This window comes from Lissotriton vulgaris, chromosome 3_1 (genome assembly GCF_964263255.1).
Source record: "Lissotriton vulgaris chromosome 3_1, aLisVul1.2, whole genome shotgun sequence".
NCBI classification, from domain to species: Eukaryota; Metazoa; Chordata; class Amphibia; order Caudata; family Salamandridae; genus Lissotriton; species Lissotriton vulgaris.
In genome coordinates, this window is record NC_141689.1 from 714,741,587 (window position 1) to 714,765,792 (window position 24,206).

At 48.9% G+C, this 24,206-nt stretch overlaps 1 protein-coding gene across 4 annotated transcripts in view; it reads right to left on the bottom strand.

Annotated features, from left to right (window-relative positions):
- The window catches only part of EPB41L4A (erythrocyte membrane protein band 4.1 like 4A), an 864,386-nt gene that overhangs the window by 298,406 nt on the left and 541,774 nt on the right, over positions 1 to 24,206 (bottom strand). For all 4 annotated transcript variants that reach the window (XM_086961016.1, XM_086961015.1, XM_086961018.1 and 1 more), the window contains exon 11: positions 2,924 to 3,001. In XM_086961016.1, coding sequence (XP_086817142.1) covers positions 2,924 to 3,001 — 78 coding nt within the window. The remainder of the gene's footprint in view (positions 1 to 2,923; positions 3,002 to 24,206) is intronic.

The following is a 24,206-nucleotide window of genomic DNA, read 5'->3' on the forward strand; positions in this document are numbered from 1 at the left end:
GAATTCAAAAAGTGTATTTCATTGACCTGTAGAACCATTTCACCAATGTAAATCAAATAATAGCAGTGCATTCAAAAAGTATTTTTTTTAAAGTTATGGTTTTCAAACATGAATTTAGAAACGTTCATGCTTGCACCCCTCCACCTTGACAACAATGCCATTAGTGATTACATCCAAGCACAGGTGGTTTTGTGCCACACGTATCCTGAAGTCATTTAATTCGAGATCCTCTTCCAATTGATAACAAAGAAAAAGGAGGGAAATTGAAAAAAAACAATAGCCTAGGGTCACACAATTTGGTCAAGTGGAGAACATAAGATTCATGCCAGTTTTTCTGGTTTCACATTGCACAATTGAGTCCAGCCACTAGTTATACGTGCTTTGCTTCTACTACACTGAGTTTACACCCCCTTCTGGCATCAGTGCGGCCCTTGATCACACCAAAACCAAACTTTGAGGCCCACAGGAAAATGTTTGCGAGTATCCATGGTCTAACCCACGGGTACTCATAGTACGCCTGCGGGCCGGTGGCGGCCCGGCAAGCCTTCCCTGGCGGCCCGCGGGCCTGGCAGTGTCTGCAACCGGAGCGAGACACTGCTGCTCTGTGGGGGTCGGTCGGGTGATTCATTCGGGACAGCTGAGCTGCAGGGGCCGAGGCGAAATACAATAAAGCCCCATTAAAATGCAAATGGTCTTTTAAAGACCTGTTAAGTGCTCGGGTGCAGCTTTGTGTGTGTTTGTGCCTGGAAGCTGTCTCAGCCGGGCCGACGCACAGGGTGAGATGCCGTTCCTGTCGCAGGCTGACTCATCGCTGAACCTAGGGCTCGCAGCATCAGACTAGCAGAGGAAAAAAGACTGCAGCCCCAAAGCTCCGAAGTCAGCAGCAAGAAATTCCTCAAGTTGGGGGCGCAGAGGGGAGCTACCATGACTGACATTACAAATGTCAAGGAAGGCTGGGTGCAGAAGAGGTGTAAGTGTAAAAACGGAAGCATTCACTCTATCAAAAACAGTCATTCTCAACAATATGGAAGCAGTTCTGTGACCACATTTAGAGAAATGACCAATCCATGAAAAATGCAGTGAAGGGGTGAGAAATGTGCAAAGATAGTTTACCTCTTATGGACAGGATAGGTCGGTGTGTTGTTTTTGGTTTGTAACACAGGATTTATTTTATAAGGGGTTAGCTGTTTTTGTATTCACTTGTCTGCAAGCATGTCTCTTCTGACAATCCTTCTTGAAATGAGGACGTTGTAAAAGTAGTCTCGTTTTGTATTATTTTGGTCAGCACGTTTAAACGCAGAGGCCTACCATAATCTCTCTGTTTTAGAAATTAAACGTTCACAGCGTTTTGTTCCCATCAACCAAAAACAAGTTTGTGTGCACCCTGCCAGCCGTAAGATTTTCATCGCCAACAAAACAGAAAATTAATGATTTGCTTCTGTTTTGCCATTATTGGAAGGAATTGTTCAAGCATTCAAATCTACTGATTCCTGAGGCCCAGCTCGGTATCCTTTGTTGTGGGAGGTATTGATGACATCTAATACCGTTTTCTTTAGAGACTTATGGTGGTTGTGTATAATTGAGAACGGAAATTGGGTTATTGAAGTCCCATGGGTACACAGTGGATATTTTTTCACTTGCTTTTTGCACCCTCTAGGCATCTGAATCTGGAATCTGGAACTCGCTTCCTTCATCGCTCTGTGTCACCATTTCCACCCGGATCTTCAAAGCTAACCTCAAATCTCTTCTATTCTGAAGACACTTTCAGAACTAATTTATAAAATGCATAAACAAATAAATAAATAAATGACAGAGGGAGGTAGAGGTATGGATGGAGAGAGACGGAAAGGGATGGAGACAGAGGGAGAGGGAGGGAGGTACAGGAAGGGAGGGAGAGGGAAGGGGAGTGAGGGAGGGAGTGAGGGAAGGGGAGGGAGTGAGGGAAGGGGAGGGAGTGAGGGAAGGAAGGGGAGTGGGGGAGGAAGAGAGAGAGGGAAGGGGAGTGGGGAGGGAGAGAGGGAAGGGGGGAGCGTGGTAGGGGAGTGAGGGAAGGGGAGGGAGGGAGTGAGGGAAGGGAAGGGAGTGAGGGAAGGAAGGGGAGTGGGGAGGGAGAATGGGAAGGGGGGTGAGGGATAGGGACAGGGGGAGCGGGTGAAAGGGAGTGAGATTGACGGAAGGGGAGTGAGGGAAGGGGAGGGAGTAAGGGAGTAAGGGAAGGGGAGGGAGGGAGAGAGGGAAAGGAAAGGGAGTGAGGGAGGGAGGGAGAGGGGGTAGGGGAGTGAGGGTGAGGGAAGGGGAGTGAGGGAAGGGTGGTGAGGGACCGGTGTCCAACCTCATGGTCACAGTTTTTTTTTGTTGCTCTAGCCCTGCCCCCTCCCCCACTGACCCCGCCCCCACTGGTGCGGCCCTCGGACACAAACCACACTGTAAATTTGGCCCCCAAGAGAAAGTTTGTGAGTACCCATGGTCTAACCCAACTGAGCATGGAGGAGACTTTCTTTGTCTAGTATCTGCAACCACAAGTAGCACAATATGGATCAAGGAAGAAACAGACTCACAGAGCTTAATTTACTCTGGGTCTGTTTCTACACAATCGAAGGCAACCAATCTGTAAGGTCAGCAGACCCACCACCCTGCAAATTACCTACCGTAGCCAGCCTGAACACCCTGTGCCAAATCTTAAGTTATTTACTAAAACATGGACTGTGGGCCGGGCGGCCATGAGGACACTGGTCAAAGTCTTTGTCCCTAGCGATACTATCGTAGGCGAATGGAGCAATAGGCAGGCCCTGACAGGAGTAAGTCACAGAGTTACGGCCAGAATCTCCCTCCATATTAAAAAAAGGTAGAATGGGTTACTTTACAATGTTTTAGGATAATGCACCAACAGACTTCTAAAGAAATAACAAACTTTAGTACTTACCTGAACCGATGCTTGCTACCCAGTGAACCAATCTTGCTTAGTTTCCTCGACAGGGAGCTTGAATCATTTTCTGGCAATCTGTGTTGAAAAATTACATACATGCATAAAAGGCTACATTCAAGATGGTGTCATGTTAACCTAGCATCAGTATGCACATGCCATCTAAGTACAACTAGTAGCCATCTAGCAGCTGTTCAGGACATTTTGCTACACAGAAGTCTGTATTTCTCAGGACTCCAGGCCCGCTGGGCCTTTACATATTGTACTTGCAATCCATGATTTTTGTTTTTTACACTATTATTGTCAAGCTGAAGCAAACTTATACAAACTTGTAATCTGCAACGCATAGCACTGAATTACCCACAAAACTTAATATGTTGTACTTGTAATGAGTCATCAAGCATCCCCTTTTTAGCCAAAAGCGCCACAGTATATGCAACTTACAGCGCTTTCATCAAATATATTTCCATTTTCATATCCAATGGATAATAATTAGAAATCACTTTATTTACTCTCTTGACCATTTGAAGAAGTGTTCTTAGTCTTTTTCAGAGAAGAAAGTTTTTCTATCACTGATTAACAAAACAAAACAAAATAAAACAAACTGTATGTAGATCTACCATGGAAGGGAGGGGAAGAGGTGTGGTGCAGCGGCCAGAGCGGCAGCCTCTGGAACACGGGGGCTCACGGCTCTATCAGGGCCGGACTGGCCATAGCGGGCCCCTGGGGGCCGTTTTTCTTACAGGGCCGATTTTGCAGCATAGCTGCAAAATCTGCCCTGTACCAAAATCGGACAAAAACCGGCCCCAGCAAAGAGCTCGGCGGCACCTACAACCCCCGAGTGGGGGGGGGTGGGGGGGTGGGGGCAAGCACTTTGCCGGGGCCTTTTGTGGTTCCCAGTCAGGCCCTGGGTTCTATCCCCGGGGCCGGTGATAGGTTAGCCCAGCACCTTTGTGACTCTAAGCAATAGCTTGCTTAAACTTCCCGACAGGCCCCAGCGATGGGACACCTCTCCAGAGGTATCTGTGTACTTTACAAATGCTGGTATTTATTTATTTAATGTGTAAATTGAAATCTCTGCAAGAACGTAAAACTACATTTTCTGCTTCTTGGCTAAATGTTTGTTCATAAATGTAAGTTTTACAGACTTGTTTTGCACAACTCAGAATTCGCACATGTCCACAATGGGTGCGCCAATGTTCAACAAAATTGTGGATTGTGGATCCACATTTGTAAAAATTAGAAATGAGACATTTGTTGGATACATTTCAAAAACAAACCTAGTGGAAAAGTATCAGAGGTAGCATAAAGCACATTACAGCCATCTGATACAAAGGCTACACCTAAGCAGGTGCGCAGCTGGATATTTGCTAAAAACCCTCCTTCTTGCCTGCGTTGATGTGTGCTCACATCAACAAACAAGGATGTAGGGCCATAACACTGAAGAGGCAGATATGGTGGAACTCTAAGTGGTGAATGACTGGAACATTTTATTCTGCCACCATCAGTCCAGCTGATAAGAAGGCTATAAGTCAGCATCTCACCAAGATGCTGAATGCCACAGTGGTTACGGACTGTAGGTTTGGGGAAGTCCAAAGGAAATAACAGAAGAGTTATCTGAAAGAGAAGTGAACCTAAATGTAAAGGGTGACAGCTGCATTGCTTGGTGGCAGACCAACAGCATGCCTTGGATAAGGAGGCAAATACTACACAATTATCCACCTCTAAAAATGGTTGAAAACTTGCAGTCACATTATCACTCCAGACAACCCCCTGTCACTCCAACCAACGGGGAGTAACAATAGTATATCCTCGAGTGATTATACAGCAAAAACTGTGGTGGGCCAAATAAGAGTGAACCTCAAGGGTATTAGCCATGCTCTCTTCCCTCTTCACTCGCAACAATCGTGCCCCTAGCATGTATGGCTCCATCATGGGCTTCAACGAGCAACAGGGTTATATTAAAGTATTGTTTTTAAAACCTTGAGGCCTGATTCACAAAGGTAAACTTACACTTTTCTGTATGTTTACCATTCTTTTACTATTCACAAACAATGAACCAATAGTAAGTTTACAACTACAGAGACTCTACAAGAGTGGTACAGAACTCTGCACATAAAAAGATAGGACAGGCATTATCAATAGGTAGAAATCCTTGAGTGAACCGCTTTTGAGTACTGACTCAGGCAGTTTTGGGACCATGAAGCAGGTCATCTTCTCAACTACCAAGTACTTAATTGATGACTCCACCCAGCAGGCAAAGATTGCATGTTTTACCAGACACTGTGATTCCCTGATGTTAACTCCATTGGTAATTTGACAAAGACTACTACGTGTCTGCCCTGGACAAGTTTGACATCACCAGGTATTCTGGAAACCATCCTCATTATGTGGACAACAAAACACCACCTCATCTATGGCACCATGGGAGAGATATGATGCATGCGTAGGCATAGGACAGACCTATACTAAGGGAGGAAGATTTCTTTCAACAGTGGAAATCAGTCAGATCCAGACAGATTTTCACGGAGAGCTCCCTCACCTGCATCCTGGAAGCACTGACAACCAGATGGAGGAACAGAATGACGTAGAATGACATCCTGTGATCAATAATGGAGTTGCAGAAGAAACACAGGGAGGAGTTGAGGAAGGAAGTAACACAAAGAGCACTGATCTCCTGCAGAAGTTAAGAAGCCTTGCAAAAGGCATGTTGCAACTACCAGCCGCATAGGGTAGTCAACAGCCACAAGCAGCAATCTCAATTAGCCCAATGTCTTCAGACACCCCTGGGGCTGTTTCTACTGACACAGCACATGTCCTGCATGGCTGAGGCAGAGAGTGCCACCGCTCCAACATCTGTGGACCCATCCCTCACCAGGAATTCACATTGACCTTTTAACATGCAGACCCTCCACATACTGCGGATATCCAACCAAGCACATTTAACTGCATTCCACAATACATATCACTGCACATCTCCCCTTGGATGCCACATAAAACCTTTTTGTACCTCACCAAACATGGTCTATTTTATGGATGTCATAGTGAATGTGGACCCTGACGTGTGTTGTGTGTCTAATGAGAAGTACACGTCATTATACTGGGGTTACATGTTTCAATTCTATACACAAGTTCACTCACCAGTCACTCTAAAACAACTTAAGTAATGGATATGTATAACTGTGCACTGTGCACAACACGAATAAATGATGAATGGGGCGGGGAATAGTGAATGTGAAATGGGAAAGCAAAATGTTTATAATGGAGCATGGGTAGGATGTGGGTGCATATTGACACAGCCTAGCTTCTAAAAAATAAACGCGGGTTTATATGAAGAATCATTGGCTTAACATTGAGGGCTGTAGCTCAAGTGATAGGCTTCCCTCATAGCATATGTGCAAAAAAGTAATTTTAGCAGTAACAAACAGTATTAGTGTCAGTAACCCAATCACACACAATTCCCAGATCAATTTAGTATCTAGACTATTCTAAATATCAAGACAATAAATCTATTTGGATTATCAGGGATGCTGACTTTTTAACAAAAACATCCAGTTCCAAAAATGATCTTCAGCATAGTGTTAGCTAATGGAGGTTTTTGAAGTCAGCCAAAGAAAACAAGCATTGGCATAGCCAAAGATCTCGCTTTAAGAACCTTATAAGTATTTGGTTATGCAGCACAATATCCTTGGTGCAACAACATCAACTGTTGCATGCCTAAACACTTATAAGGTCCCAAAGGCAAGACCTATTGGCTACGCCAATGCTTGTTGATATATTGAGGCTCCTTCATAGCCATTACTGTTTTTAGCTTGTTCATCTTAAATACTTCACAATATTACTGGAGAATAACAGCCTTTACAGTAGTTGAGATATTTCTACGATATAAATGTAGTACTGAAGGAGGACAACTGCGATTCTTTTTTTTCATGTGGTCTACAAATGGAAATCTGGGTGAGCACGAGGCAACCACAGGTTACACAACTCAAACCAATGCAGTTGGGTGGCAGATCACTGCCTGAAAGCACATATTTTGCATGGACACTAAAGGCAACTGTGGCTGAAATACAAGAGCACAAATCAACGGAAGAATCCCAAGTATTGCTAGTTGCCGGGAAAAATCAAGACAAAGCCATGAATTCTCTAGCAGTACCCAGGACTCCACACATATGAGATACTTCCACGTTGATATTTTTAAACCATTTACTCACAAAGAAAACCATTGCCATGCATCAGCCACCCAAATATCACCTTCAACTCGAAGCTCACATCTGAAGTACCTTGCCCCCACCCTAGGATCCACTAAACTTATCCCACACTCACTTAAACCCTTCCAACACTTATGCAGCGCTTTAAAAACTAAATAGTTCATCCACTTGGCTTTAAGTTTACATACTTCTCCCTGTAGTGTACTGTTCTGTGCAAAGGTAAGACATTGAAGGTGAAATGGTTCATGTGACGTTCAGTTCAATAATATGAAAATAAACAGAACTTAACAAAATGTTGACCGAATCAAGGGCAGTTTCCTTTACTCAACTATTAATAACAGAAACCAAAATTATGCAAAATCGGAGTGTTAAAGGTGAGAAAACATGCTAGTAGAGGGACCAAATAAATTAAAGGTTTAACAAGAAATGAGACACTTTTCCTGCTGTCCTCAAATGCATGACTGGTGGCATCAACTGTGACCGACAGTCAGACAGGCAACATGAATGTCTTAGAAGTGAGAGAACTACAAAAACTGGGTAAAATTCATCATGTCTTTTCTTTAAAAAAAAGTAAAGTTGATTTGGAATAAACAATTTAGAAATATATATAATCAAGGCAGACCTACTAAAAATCTCTGGTAGCATGAACAGTTGAAAGCACTAATTATTAATTAGGTTCCTGTGGAAAACAGCTTTACGCCAAGTCGGGGTATTTTTAACCAGTATTTGTATTTGTCATTGGAACCCATTCAACTCTCCAATAGGGGTCATTGTTACAGACGATGCAAAAGAACCAATGTAAACAAACATTTCACGTTACCTGTGAAGCTACTGTTTGTTTCAGGGAGGTTATCATCGTTGTTTTCTGGGTGCACAATGCCAGCATTTTGCATGTGATTGTGAGACTTGGATCGCCTTGGAGTTGCTTGCTTTGAGTCAGACTGAAGGTTTTGCAAAGCATCACTGGAAATCACAATCCCATTGGCTGGACAGCTCGGAAGCTTGGGTGTCCCATAATAGATACCAGGCGATAGATACATTTGCATATTGAAAAGGGGGACGGAAATGTACTCTGAACAGGTATTTTCTCCATCAAAACCCATTCCTGAATGGAAGCAGAAATTGTTGACGTTCTTTTTTTCTGGACCTGACAAGCAAGGACTTTTTCCTCTCTGTATGATTTGTGTTGGTCTTGACAGTAGCTGTGATTTTTTTTTTTTTTTTTTTTTAAATTATATTTTTATTGCAGAGTTATAAACAGCAGGAAAAAGTAAACAGCCAGTGCACTTGTGGGCTCCCCCCGTCCAATGACAGTTCACAATTGTACACAGCCATTCAGCCCGCATCCCGGAGGCCGGGCGGCATATCAAATCGCTCGAGAGGAACACAACACAGTGTACGTCCCATTGGGACCCTGGCGGAAGGTCGTTTTACGTATCTGCTTTTACCCCCCCACCCGCAACAACATTCCCGTCAGCCATCTCCGTGGAATCAACGTAATTGCCCCCGTCGGGGCCTACTCTAGGCTATTCGGGCCTTCGTGCCAGGCCGTCCCATCCAATCAGTCTGCCCGCCACTCAATACCCCCTGTCCCAGTAGTTCCAAGGCCTCCACCAGCAACCCTCCAATGGCTTCCGGCCCTCCCCAAGCCCCTCTACAACTAACCCCCCCAACGCCCCCCCCCCCTGGCAACTGCTAAGGTGTGTGCTGCGCTCTACTGAACTGGATGGTTCCACTACAGTGCGTAGTGAGATACTTCTGTGTTCGCCCCGCGGTGTCCAGCGGCTTAGTTCTCGCCGTCCTCATCCTCAACCAAAGCATCATGCAGAGCCTGTACCACTAACTCCCATGCACGCGCCGCATCCAGAGCTTTCTCATTCCCCAACTTCACTGCTTGCTTCATCCGGAGCACGCTCTCGCAGTCAGACCATCGCAGCAACTCATTCTTCCATCTGCGCAGTGAGGGACCCCCCCTGGCCTTCCAGTGCCACGATATTTCCCTTTGAGCCAATATCAGGCCCAGATCTATGAATTTACTTGTCACCTTGGTGTGCTTAGTATGCGGGAACCAGAGCAATAGACACGCCGCCATGTCGAATTCTACCTCCCTGTCAGTCACTTCATTCAGGAGTTCCCCTACCTCCGCCCAATAAGTTCCCAGTTGTGGACACCCCCAAAACAAGTGGTCCATGTCCGCCCCAAGGGACGAGCACCGGGGGCAACAGGCATCCGGCACCCGAAAGTGCCGCTGTAGTTTCTCTGGAGTTAAATAGGCCCTATGGAGCACATAAAAATGGACCTGCTGAAAGCGCGCGTTCCTGGTGCCCTTCCACGTGCGTCGCAGGATATGGCCCCATGCCGTATCCGGTATGGGCCGGCCAACGCTCCCCTCCCATTTAGCTTTGAGCCCACTGAGTGGTTCCAGCCCTTCGTTCAGCATCCTATTATGGAGGCACGTCACAGCTTTGAATGTACCAGCCGCCATCACCACATATTGGCATGCCATAGTCGTCGCGGGCTCCAGGAGCCCCTCTTTCCAGTGCTTTTGCATGGCAGCCACTACAGCCGCGTGTAGTAGGAAGCCCCCCTCAGGCAGTCCGAACTGGTCCCGGAGCACGTCGAACGGCGTTAACGCCCCATCTATATACAAGTCACCTACCACCTGCAACCCCGCGTCCTCCCAGTCCATCAACGGGGACCAATCCCCTCCGTGCGGCAAAGCCGTCAACATCCCGATCGGGATCTCCGGGGCATAAGGCCGCGATGCCTTCGCTCTACGAAGGCTCCTCTGCCAGCACAACCGGAGCGTCCGCTCCTCCATGGTGAGGGCCCGTATCTCGAGCCATTGCTGCATAATGATGTACGACAGCACGTGGCGCTGTATCCCCCGACCCCGGTCTTCCTCCGGCCCCCGGAACACCCTGGCTACGTTTTGCGTAAGGACCTGCAACTGCGCCGCTAGGTAATACAGCTCAAGGTCGGGCACGGCCATGCCCCCCTCCAGTTTGGGGCGAAGTAGCGTGCTCAAGGCTATTCTGCGACGGCCATGCCCCCACAGAAAGCCAATAATCAGTGACCGCAGTTCCCTAAACACCCCCTGGGGAATCCAGACAGGTAGCGTTCGGAAATAATAAAGGAAGCGGGGGAGCGCCACCATTTTCAACAATGCTATCCTGCCCAGGACTGTCAGCGGGAGGGTCGACCAGAAAGACAAGCTACCCCGCAGTGACCGGACACAACGGCCAATGTTACCCTCCAAAAGGTCAGCAGCCGAGTGGTAAATGCGGACACCCAAGTAGGTGATGCAAGAGGGTTCCCATGCCACACCCAAGTCGCTGCTAGGGGCTGGCGATCCCGCTCTCAGCGGAAACACGCAGGTCTTTGCCCAATTGACCTTAAGGCCCGACAGTCGGCCGAACTCGGACAGCAGATCCATCGCTCCAACCAATGCCCCCGAAGTGTCAGCTAGGTACAGGAGCAGGTCATCTGCATAGAGCGATATATAATGCCATTGCCCATCACTCACTATTCCCGCGTATCGGTCGCCTGACCTCGCATGGACCGCCAAGGGTTCCATCGCCAGGGCAAACAACAGAGGGGAGAGAGAGCATCCCTGTCGTGTTCCCCTGCCCACCGGATACGCGGCAGATACCAAGCCGCCCAATCGAACTCTCGCCGTCGCCGAGGTATACAAGACCCTCGTCCACCTTCGAAACCCATCGCCCATGCCGAACCGTTCCAGCACTCCATCCAAGAAAGGCCATTCCAAACTGTCGAAGGCCTTCTCGACATCCACGGACAGAACCGCCGGCGTTCCCTCCCCATCCAAGATGGCGTACATTATTCCCACCAGGCGGCGGATATTCATCGCCGTGCTCCTCGTGGGTATAAACCCTGCTTGATCCCTGTGCACCAGGCCCGTCATGTGCGGGGCCAATCTAGTGGCTAGGATGCGACTCAGGATCTTATAGTCCACCGTCAGCATGGACAGCGGGCGATAAGACCTCACGTCCGCGGGATCCCGGCCAGGCTTGAGGAGTGGTACTATCAAGGCCTCCCGCATGGAGCCAGGCAATGCCCCCTTCTCGAAGGCCTCCGTATACACCACCAGCAGCCTGGGCGCCAGAGCGTCTACATAGTGCTGATAGAACTCGACTGGGAGTCCGTCCACCCCGGGCGTCTTGTTACGGGCCATATGTTTGATAGCCACTCGAATTTCCGTAAGCGTGATCGGGCTCCCCAGATCCTTCGCGTCGTCCTCGTCCAAGACCGGAAGCGGCCTCTCCCCCAGGTACTCCACGATGTCCCGAACCCCCACTCCCAACTGACTCCAGTACAATTCCTCATAGTAACCCCTAAAGCGGTCCAATACAGCTGCCTGGGAGTACACCATCTCTCCCTGCGCGTTAGTAATGCTGAGGATCGGGCAACCCCTAAGTTCCGGGCTAGCTAATCTGGCTAAGAGGGTACCCACCTTGTCCCTTTCTGCGTGTGCCCTGATGATGTACTGCCTATAGTCATAACATCTCAAACGTTCCGTCTCCGCGGCCACCACTTCCTTCGCCTCCAATAACTGGGCCTGTAGACCTGGCCTAGTTGGCCTGCGGCGCTCCAGGTCCCTCAAAGTTTTCTCCGCTTTCCTTAAGTCATTCAGCACAGTCGTTCGAGCATTCGAGAACCTGCCCAAGCACACCCCTCTCACCACCACTTTCATTGCATCCCATTCAGTAGACCGACTCGTCGCCGTTCCTTCATTCACACCGAAATAACTATCAATGCCCTGCCGGACCGCATCGTCGAACACAGAATCCTCTAGCGTCTCCGGACGAAGCCGCCATGTTGGTATTACTGAGCGCTCCCTCTGCCATTGAATATGCACCAACAGGGGGTTATGATCGGATATCGTCCTAGCAAGGTACTCAGCATGGGTAATCAATGGGGCTAGGGAGCTCCCGCAAAGCACCGAATCAATCCTGACATGTAAATCATGGAGAGCGGAATAAAAGGAGTAATCCCTGGTTCCCCTGTGCCTTTCCCTCCAGACATCCAGCAACCCCCATCGTTCTTGCCAGTCCTTCCTGTGCGCGGCCAGCCTGCGCACAGGAGAGTCTACTAGGGGGGGATGGGACCTATCCAGAGCCACATCAGTAATCGAGTTGAAGTCTCCCCCTAGCACTATCGGACCCGCCAGGAAAGAGGCCAAGGACCCCGAGAGGCTATCAAAGTATCGGCCTTGGTCAGTGTTCGGTGCATAAACACAACAGAAAACCACATCCCGTCCATACAATCTCCCCTCCACCGCTACAAACCTGCCATCCGGATCTATTACCTGATTCAGCACTTGAAAGGGTATCCCCGCCCTCACCCAGATCAAGACCCCCCTGGCATACGCTGAGTAAGTGGTGCCAAAAACCTGGCCCCGCCATCTTTTCTGCAGGGCAGCGCACTCTTTTTTGGTGAGGTGAGTCTCCTGGAGCATAGCTATTTGAACCCCCCTGCGTACCAGGTATGCATGTACTTTGTGACGTTTCACCATAGTCCGCAGCCCCCGGACATTCCACGTTAGGCATTTCAAATTAGGTAATGTCCCCATTCCAATTCCGTACAGTCCGAATCGAACAACAACAGTCCATGACCCCCCCAATGCAGTTGCCCCCCCCCAAACAACCCCAGAACTGAAACATTCCCCAAACCCCACTCCCCAGGACAGAGCACACGAACCCAATGGCCGCCCCCATCCAAACCTTGATCCAACTTCTCGCACACTTACCCTGTGGTGTCCACCACAGTCGACCTTAAGGGCCTAGGGGGGGTGAGTCGCCGCCAACCCCAGCTAGCGGAGCCCGCGTCCCGCCCTTCATCCCCTCTGATACACTCAGCTCCCCCACCCGGCAACCCGCCCTCCAACAACAGGATATCACCCTACCATGAAGTCCCGAACTAGTCCAAAGTCTATCTCAGCCGCAGAAAATATGATCCGAAGTCTGTGGGGTCACCGTCGGCCCCTTCTGGCTCTCTGCCTCCGAGAGTTCCTCTCCTGTTCTGCTGCCTTCTCCGCCCGAGTCCGTTTCGGCCCATTCACTGTTCTGTTGCGACCCTGTAATGGCCGCCGTCGCCGCGAGCGCATCCCTCTTCTCCGCCGCCATTTGAGCCTCCCGCTTCTCCCGCTGGCGCCTGTTGCGGGACCTGATGCGTTGTGACTGCCGCACCCGGGGCTGCTTGGGCTGGTCTCGCCGACTTTGGTGCGTCCTATCCGTCCCTGCTCTGTACGACTCAAGCCATTGCCAAACTTCGTCCGGAGTCTGGAAAAAGTGTGTGGTGCCATCCATGATAATCCGCAGCTTGGCCGGGTAGAGCAAGGAGTACTGAATGCCTTCCTCCCTGAGCTCCTTCTTCACAGCAAGGAACGATGCCCTGTCCTTCTGGACCGCCTGCGTATAGTCCGGGAAGATCGTTACCTTGCTGTTCTCCACCTCATAAGGGCCCGACATCCTGGCCCGCTGGATGAGGAGATCTCGGTCCTTGTAGTGGAGGAGCCGCACCACCATTGGTCGGGGGGGGCGGCCAAGCCCCGGCGGGCGAGCGGGCACCCGGTGAGCCCGCTCCAGAGTGAAAAATGGAGTAAGCCCCTCCGGCGCCACCACAGTGCGGAACCAGTTCTCCATGTAGGCCACCGCATCCTCCCCCTCAATCCGTTCCGGCAGGCCTACGACCCGCACGTTGTTCCGCCTATTGCGGCCTTCGGCATCCTCCGCCCTCCGCTCTAGAGTGTCCAGTCGGGCCAAAATGTCTGTAATCCTGTGTTCCGCGGTCACCACCGATGGCTTCAGGTCCAGCAACAGTTGGTCATGATCCTTGACCCGATCCGCCAGCTTCGCGTGATCCGCGCGTAGCAGCCCCAGGCCCGTGGCCACTTGGGCAATGTCATTGTGCAATGCCTCCTTAGTGGAGGTGATCGCCTCAAGGATGGCATCCAAGCGCCGGTTCAGCCTCTGTTCCTGGTCAAGCTCCGGGGAGGGACTCTCAGTCAGCTGGGTCGATGTCGCCGAGTCCCCCTCGCGGCTCCCGGGCATCGGCCCTCCGATCGCCGCCATGTCAGGGCGCTGCGTCACAAGTCCGGCCACCCGTACTGCGGGTTCTCCCGTGGGTCCGTGCCGGTCACCGGGCACCGGGCAGTGCTATGTCACCGCCAATGGTCTCAGGAGCAATGACCAGGCGGACGAGCTCCGTTCCGTCACCCCCACTGGGCCTGTGGGGGGAGGATGAGTCGTAGGGCGGTGGTCGACGAGAACCCCTGATCTCCTGGGTGAATCGGGCAGCGTCCCCTGGTCTCAGGGCTTCGCGCCGCCAATCCCAGTGCGTGGGGCAGCCAGGTGCGGGGTCCCTCTCTGCTCGGCGACAGCCGGACTCAGGGCTGAAGTTCGGGACCGTCCGACCTCCTCGCCGCCATTTTCTTCACACCCCGGACTACACCTCGGCCGCCTCTTCCTCGATCTCCTCGGGGCCAGCAGACCCCCAGCGATTCACCGATTACGTCCAGCTGTCCCCTTACACTTCAGAGGGCAGGAACGTCGTCTCCGGGTCGCCTAGGGTCCCGAAAAACAGGAGAATTAGCGGGATTCCGCGCGGAGCTGCGAGCTCACGCCGCCATCCCGATCGGCGTCCAAGCCACGCCCCTTGACAGTAGCTGTGATGACAGCATTGTTGAGGAGCATGGAGCAAAAAGCACTACACAAAAGCAGCTCCTCCGTACGGCTGAACCTCATCTCATTACATCTGAATTTCCGTAAGTAGCCCCGGCCCGTGTGAGCTCCCACACACTGCCGCGGGTTCATGTTGAGTCGGAGTTCATCAGGAAATAAAGCATTCATTGCCCCAATAACCCCAATAAGTAAATGGATTGATTGGCCTGTAATTATGCTGGCCGATGCGGGTCTCTTGCTGCTGTTTTTTTTGTTTTTTTTATTGTTCGGAAGAGGAAACCTTTGCTAGTCGTCATGCTGCCCTAACTCAAAAACACTTGCTACTTCCGTTGCTTTTTAGCGGGTCAGCTAGGGAGTGAACCAGTGCTGTGGGAATGGCTGTTGTAGAGTTTCTACAAAGAGGATAATAATATTTTTTTATCAACCTTTTACTTTATTAAAAAAATAAAGTGCATATTTTGAAAGCAGCCATAGCATCAGACTGCAATGTAAACAAGCCCGGGAGTTGTGTGCAAGCGCGCGTGACGCGACCGTCAAAATGAGAGTGATCGCAATCGAGGGCTGAAAGGGTGCCCGCGCGCGATGCACTTAATGAGCCATGAAGGAAGCGCGCGCCCGTGCGCATAACCGCAAGCTGTAGCTACAGTGGTAGCGTTTTCTGAAGCCCTTACTAAAAGTATCGCCAGATCAGCACAAGCGCTGGCTCAGGCGAGACCTAAAAAGGATGTGACTAGCAAACTGCTTAGCCCCGTACAGGCTAAGAGGACTGGGACAACCTTTCTGATCGGTGCACACTTCCTGTCTTTGAAATGGATCTTTGATCTCCTTCACCTCTTCCCAGGAATGATGTAGCAGGCACTGCAGCTGTGCAGAGTATTGGAAATCCTTCTTCACAGCTTCTGCCAGCTATCCCACGTATGTAAGCAACAAGAATGAAAGTACCCGAGAGGCCAGCTCTCTCAGTCCGGTGGGCATTCAATCTTTAGGACACAATGAAGCTGGGTTGCAGCATCTCTCAAGTTCAACTTAGCTCAACAGCCACAAAATGTGGGTGGGATTGGGGGGAATATGTCTAGCAGAAGGGCGGTCCAAGAAGGTCTGCAATGTAAGAAAACCCAAAGGCAGAAGAGCAAATCCATTTCTCTCTGGTCCTGGAGGAGATTCAAGAAAGTGGCAGAACCAATAGATCCCAGCGGGAGCTAAGAGATAAAGTGTGGAGCAAGAGACTTTCAAAAGCTATCCTTAGGAGGATTCAACAGGAAAGCAGGTCCATCTCCATGTCTTCAAAGCAGGACACTCTATTAGCAGCGTCCAGCAGTGGTGGATGTAACACTCTGAGCCTATTCTGGCTGTGTTCTCACGCTGTCTACTCCAAAACTTTTCAGCACTTCCTAATTTTACAGCAAAAGCTATCCCGAAAGTACCTGTCCACCAAGGTGATGGGGAGTATCAGGCTTTCTGGGTTTCTAAGCTACCTAAGTGGCTTCTAAGAGGTTACCTCCCCTCTTACGAAAACTCTGCCTTCAACCTAATCACTCTATAATTGATCCCTAACTGCTACACAAAGCCATGGTGGTTGGAGGGAGGCCTACATCAAAGGCCCTTTTTCAAAGGATCGGGCTTGCAGAATGCGTGAACGGAATCCAGGCTATCTTGCTTGACTGATGCCTACTCTGCCCACTTTCCAACGATTAGTGAAAATGGGGGCTCTTGGGACCCTTAATTATTACTTAAATGCAAGTAGAGAAAGGTCAGACAAGTTGATTGGAAAAGGCAGGTACATATATTGATCGGTGTAGGGTAGTTTTTCTAACCCTGTGGGTAAACCATCTGCTCCACAAATGATTAACTATTGATAAACACTGGGATGCTACATACCTGTTCATATTGACCTATAACAGACTGAAATCAATACAGTAATAAGCATAGTTCATTTTATATATGCTTAAAATAAGGGCAAAAATAAGACAATAGTTTGGTCGCATCAAGAAACCTCTCTTATCTTCTCCTCAGAGCTTGATGAACAGGCAGAGAGTATTTATTTATTTAAAAGGTTTTATATAGCGCTGGCTCCACCCGGGGGTATCAGAGCGCTATATATTGGAATGACACAAGCACATGGAATACAAAACAGTGGTGTCCAAAAGAAGCATTCAGACATGACAGACTTTGAGAACCACATTGAGTAATATAGCTTGGCTTAGTAAAAAATGCAATTTACAAAACAACACGTGAACAGAATAATTACAAATTATTACACAGTATGAAGGAGGTAGACTAATTTTTGTGAATAAGAAAGGGTTGTGCGAGTGAGAGAAAGGGGGAAGGGGAAGTGTTCGGAAAGGGGTGGTAGGGTGGAAGAAAAGGTGAAGATGGGTAGAGAAGGTTGTGAATAGGTGGGGTTAACACAGGAGGAGTGAAGAGAGGTGGGAGACGGGGTTTCAAGAAGGGGGGGAGTATAACAGGTATGGTAATGGAAGGATTAAGGACCCCAATATTTGTTGAGCAGATGCATTTTAAGGTCTCTTTTTTAAACTGACGTATGAGGGGTTAAGTCGTAGATCTTTAAACAGCAACACGTGTTTCGGTCTCTCCAGCATGCAGGCCTGGGGCCATTCCCTCACCCTTCCACAAGGGATCGTTAACTTGACGGCAGTGCTCCCCTTACAACCAAAGACATGTTCAGGAGAAGATGATTCTCACAGAGAGGTCTGGGCTGCTCAAACTGATCAAATAACACCCAGTTTGTAAGGAAGAAAATGAACAGCCTTTCTGGAGGTAAGACAGTGGTAAAACAATTATAAGATTAATAAGGGATAAGAATCCCATTGTGTAACAAAATGTAAAAAAAATTGTATCTATATTTGGTCCAAGAAATAAAAATGTGCCTATTAAAAACGCATAATTGAAAGCTGCTATCTGCCTTGCGGTAAGGCACCCTGTAATGCAAGCTTTGCACAACCAAGAGGTCTAACTTCTAAAGAAAATGCACCCAGTCCCTGCAGCTTCAAAGCATTCTGTACACATGACTCATCAACTGCTAAAGAATGTCTTTCACGTATCAAAACACTTTTAGTCTGACATGGTAGCCTTGCACGGCTATGGAGCTGCTGGCCAGACCTTAGGTGATGCCTTTAAATAGTCACATGGGGCGTTTTCACATTTATACCACTGACACACCCACACATTTTCTCACCTTGACTATAGGTTTACCTGTAGGTCAAACAAGTCAATTGGGGTAGTCAAATCCACACTACATTTTAGGGTTTCGGCACATGTAGTGGGAGGCTGTTTACTAATGTCCCACTGCCCAGAGTTAAGATTTGTGAGCTAGTACGTCAAAAATGTGGGAACCAACGAAAACAACACACTTTCTTAAATGGTTGTTTTTAAATCTTTAAAGCTTTCAGAGCTCTCCCTAGTGAGAGACACTAGGGCTGCGAGTGATTTTATTTTTGGCAGATGTATTGACGATTTTGGGTGTGAAAAACGGGGAAAAACGGCGAAATAGCGTTTTTATAACATTTTAAATTGGGGGGCTCTAAATAGTGATTTTAGCTGGGGAATTGATGTAGGTACACTGACACCTTCTTCCACGCTTTACTTCCTTTGCCCTGCCTCGCCCAGCCGTCTTTTGGGAATTGCTGTTTGCCGAGGTGGGCGCCATCTTAGGTAGGGCTGGGGCTGGGGCTGCGCTCTAGTCGCGCTGCCCTCCCGCCCTCCCAGGCTATTTAGAGCCGGTCTTTTCAAGCCCTCGCTGCCTTTCAGAGCTCTCCCTAGTGAGAGACACTAGGGCTGCGAGTGATTTTATTTTTGGCAGATGTATTGACGATTTTGGGTGTGAAAAACGGGGAAAAACGGCGAAATAGCGTTTTTATAACATTTTAAATTGGGGGGCTCTAAATAGTGATTTTAGCTGGGGAATTGATGTAGGTACACTGACACCTTCTTCCACGCTTTACTTCCTTTGCCCTGCCTCGCCCAGCCGTCTTTTGGGAATTGCTGTTTGCCGAGGTGGGCGCCATCTTAGGTAGGGCTGGGGCTGGGGCTGCGCTCTAGTCGCGCTGCCCTCCCACCCTCCTCACACACTATAAAATGTGTATTCCGGCCAGACGGCGCAGCGGGCTGGCGCAGCGGGCGCGCCGGATGCGCGCCGAAGCCGCGCCTAAGCCAAGCCCGTCTGCGCCCGTCCGCGACGGGACCGCGACCAGCGCCAGCCACGCTGTTGGTAAGAGTAGGGACGCCACCCGGATCGTTTGGTCCAAGTCTGCATTACTAGCCCTGAATACAGACAATCTCTGTCATGCTCTCAGGTATGACCTGGCCAACGTTACACCACCGCAATCATGTCCGGTGTGCCACACGACACTTCGCGACGTTCCACTCCCTAAAACAGCAGTGTTAAATTCTAAAACAGGCTCCCCGATTAACCTCCCTGACATCACTATTAAAGCCGCCCTATTAAATTGCAGATCCCTCCCCAGGCATGCTGACGACATCTGGCTGCTATTAGAGGACTCTGATTGGGACGCTCTATTTCTTACAGAAACATGGCTGTCTGCGGACAGTGTAGCTTCTATCTCACTGGCTGTCCCACCAGGCTACAAAATGAGCGTCTCAAACAGAGAAAATGATAAAAAGGGCGGTGGGGTAGCGATTATTTTTAAAGACAAATATACACTATCCTCCTCAACGCCTACCTCCATCCCAGGCATTGAGGGGCTTCATTTCTGCTTTCAAATAAACCCCCATTTGTCTCTAGCCGGCCTGATCATCTATCGGCCCCCGGATTGCCTTACCAACTATACTGCCGAACTAATGGACCTTATAGTCCAAAGCTCAATAGTTCACCCCCATTTTATTGCAGTTGGCGATTTCAATGTTCACATTGACAGCCCAGACTGCCCCCTAGCCACCCAACTTATTTCTACTCTGGAAGCGGCGAACCTATTCCAAATTATCTCGGAACCAACGCATAAGGCAGGCCACACGTTGGACCTGATATTCTCCAATATCCCAGACTGTTCAGCCAAAACCGCACAACCACTGCTTTGGACGGATCACTTCTTAATCCCTTTTTCTTTCTCCTTCCCTTCCCACCACCAGACAAAAGGGAGACGATCCTATGTTCGCAGAAACTGGGCTAACATATCAGCAGAGACTCTCTGTCCTGCTCTCTCAGCCACTACTCCAACTCTGTCATTAGATGTGAACTCGGTCGCGGTGGCTCTAAATCTCTGGATAGGTAATTCGCTGGATACTATCGCGCCTGCAAAAATCGCTACATCACGCAGAGAATCCCCTTCGGCCCCATGGTTCTCGACTGAGCTATTGGCTGAAAAAAGTCATTGCAAAAAACTAGAGCGTCTCTGGCGGATAAACTATTCCACATCAGCAAAAATTTGCTATAAAGAAGCCCTGCGTGTTTTCCACAAATCCATAAAAAAAGCAAAACAATTGTTCTTTGCGACCTCCATTCAGCAAGCTGAACAATCCAGCAAGGAAGTTTTTAAAATTGTTCAATCCTTTTTTAAACCTCGGGCAATTGAAACTGAAGTGACTCCGTCGGAGAAACTCTGCGAGGACATCTCGGTCTTTTTTGATAAGAAGATCGAGAAAGTCTACGACACCTTCACCAGTCCCGAGCCCACAATCATGTCCGACACAAATGATAATGTGGCTTCCCTCCCCGCCTTAGCTCAATTCCATCCTATTTCCCTCGCCGAGGCCAAAAGGGAACTACTAAAATGTAAATCAGGGGCTCCTGATGACCCATGCCCGCCCAAGCTCTGGAAAATGATGTCGGACTCTATTGCCACTTCATTGCTACATATCTGGAATACATCTAGCAAAACTGGTCTATTCCCTGATTGCTGGAAACATGCCACACTCCTGCCTTTAAAAAAGAAACCAAACGGTGCCCCGGATGATCTGAGCAATCTCCGGCCAATCTCCCTGTTAGCAGCCCCTGGCAAAATGTTTGAAAAACTGATACAGCGCCAACTGAACAGGTTCATAGAAGAAAGAGACACACTACATGAAACCCAGTCGGGTTTCAGGGCGGGCTTTAGCACTGAGACCGCTCTGATAGAAGTGGCTGAGTCGATCAGGTGGTCTTTAGATTCAGGAGCATCGGCTATGTTGGTGCTCCTGGATCTATCTGCCGCTTTTGATACTGTGGATCATGTGAGGCTACTGTCAAGGCTAAAAAACACAGGCCTGGAAGATAAGGCTCTGGGCTGGCTACAGTCCTATCTCACGGATCGTACCCAGAAAGTAGCCTTGGGCCCCCTTTCCTCAAAACCTAAACCCCTCTGGTGTGGTGTCCCGCAGGGCTCGGCCCTCAGTCCACTACTTTTTAATATTTATCTGGCTCCTCTCTTTTCCCTTATTGCTAATTGGGGTGTCAAGGCGATTTCATACGCCGACGACACACAACTAATTTTCCCCTTCTCGGACGTCTCAGAGGCAGCCTTCAGCAATATGAAGGGATGCTTGCGAGATGTTGCCAAATGGATGAATGCAAACAAACTCAAATTGAATGCGAGCAAGACGGAAGTCATCTTCTTTGGCAAACATACTCGGCCCCCCCCAAGCCTGTGGTGGCCCTCCGAAATGGGTATCCCTCCTCTACCCAGCACCAACGCGAAAAATCTGGGAGTAAGATGGGATGAGAGTCTCTCCTTTTCTTCACATATACAGCAGGTCTCTGCGTGCTGTCTCTATAAACTAAGAAACCTTCGCAAATTTCTGTCCCTTCTGCCTGAAGACTGTCGCAAGACGGTGGTCCATGCTACAGTCACTTCCAGACTGGACTACGCAAACGGCCTCTACCTCGGCCTACCCAAATATCTGGTGCAACGACTGCAGATCGTGCAGAACGCGGCTGCGAGACTGCTAAAAAACATCCCTTTTAAACAGCATGTCTCTCCGTACTTGCGCGATCTGCATTGGCTCCCTGTAGCCTGCAGAATCAAGTTTAAAGCTCTGACTCTGGCGTTTAGAGCCCAAAAGGGGACCTGCCCCTCCTATTTAAAGCTTAGACTCCCCAGATACTATCAGGAGAGATGCTTGCGCTCTAATTCACGAAACCAGCTCTCCATCCCCCGCGCCAAGAGAGCCAGACTCGGAGGCAGATCTTTCTCTGCCTGCACGGCGACACTCTGGAACGCCCTACCGGTCAACATCCAACTGGCTCCAACGGAAGCCAGTTTTAAGAGGCAGCTAAAGACCTGGCTCTTTTCCCAGAATAACTAAATACTCTCTCCCCTTTCTCCGTCCATTCCTACCTGGAAAAATGATCACTCAGCGCCGGGACACCTCCTTGTGAGGTAGCTGTTCGCGCTATATAAATATCGGTATTATTATTATTATTATTATTATTAAATGATTACTTTTCTAAATGGTTTGAAGACCCTCAGAAGAGCTGACAAAGAGCTGAGTTCTTGCAACCAGGAACAGCAGTGTGCAGTGGGGTGAATTGGACATGCTGATTAACTTCAGACAGAGCAACCAGGAAGGTGAGTTGTTCCATATATTCTGTCTCTGACTCATCTCAACCAATGAAATACTTGAAACTTCTTCCGAATCACCACAACTGGCACTCACTGTTCTTGTGAAACTCTGATCTTCAGATGCAAGTCTAAAGACCTTTCCCTAATACTACCCTCTCACACTAGCTGTCCTACCCTCATTTATTTATTGTTGTCCTTTCATATAGCATGGACATGGCCCGGTGGCCTCAGAGCGCTTCACAATAAAGCCAGAGCATATCAGTTTTTTTCAGTTTATTATCTTTATTTCGATCACAAGATCATAAAAGATATACATTCAATTCTATACAAAATTTAAAAAGCATATTAAACAACATTAGTGATCAAGATAAAAACTGGGGTTTAAAAATGTAACACAATTTTGGGACTGTCTCGGACTTCAGGTTTCCTAACACAACATTTTTACACGGCGACATCGAGCATACCACATGGAGGTTAAAAATTTAGATAGAGCAAATACTAGAGTGGGGGATAGGTCTGTCTTTAGGACTCTATAAGCGGGTAGAAAAGTTCTGAATCCCAGGTTCCTGAGCAAAGGGACTAGCCAATATTTCCTGCTCCTTTCGTACCCCCTGCAAAAGAAGACAACATGAACGTCACTCTCCTTTGGATGTCCACAGGCCGGGCAAGTTTCTGAAGAGGAACGAGAAGACCAGGAAGCTGTGAACGATGCTAGGGGAAGGGTTCCATATCTCCATTGGAGAAATAATTTCCAGGTTAGTTGTGGAGAAATGGCATCTAGGACACTTTCGAGATGATAGGAATCTTTTGTTTGTATGAACTTATTGGACAGTGACCCCTCCCGTGCACCGTCCATGGCTCTTAGGAGCATGTGATCGTAATAAGCTCTCGCTAGTGCCTTTTTTGGGATCTTTGGGCAAATATTTAGTGGGTCTGTCCATAATTCATAGAGTCCAATTGCCTCCAGCGTTCTCCTGATGTAGATCAGCCATGGCATTGATTTGGCATTGGGTAGCTCTAGAAATTCCTGCAACTCAGCTCTGTAATTAGAAAGGTCTGGACTACTCCATAGGCGCCGCCAGAATGACAGGGGCTTTAGGCCCAGCTCCTCCGTTATAGGTCGAATGTCCAAGTCCAGTCTGAGCGGGAGTAGTGGAGTACTCTGTGGAAGAGCAACAATCTGTCTCAAGAATTTGTTTTCAGTTGTTAATAATTTGGACGATGGAATGTGCCCCCACAGCTCACCCCCATACGTGACACCACCCCGGGCTTGGACTTTATAGATGTGAATAATGGGGCTAAGTGGACGGAAGGGGGATTTGTTCACCAGTCTCATAGTGCCACCCGCCAACTGTGCCAGTTTGATGATCACTTTCGACTGGTGGGATGACCACGTTAGATGTTCATTAAGAGTGATCCCCAGGTATTCAATTGTGTACACCCGTTCCAGTTGGACTTCTCCCAACCTTGGTGGGGGTCGGTTATACGGCTTCGGGTTTAGGATCATATATTTGGTCTTTTGAGGGTTGATTTCAAGTCCTCGATCTAAACAGAACTGTAGGAACCCGTCCAAGACACGTTGAATGCCCATAGGGGATTTGGACAGCAGCAGGGTGTCATCTGCAAACATGATTGCAGGCACCCTGCTGCCAGTCAACTTAGGGGCGTCCGTATTGGGAATCCTGGTTAGGTGGTCAGCTATCCCGTTCACAAAGAGGCAAAACAGGGTCGGTGCGAGCACACAACCCTGTCTTACCCCTATGCGAACGGGAAACCTTTCGGTTAAGTTGCCTCCTCTGCCACACCTAACGCGGGCATAGTTGTTATGGTGCAATCTCATCAGGATGCCCAAAATATC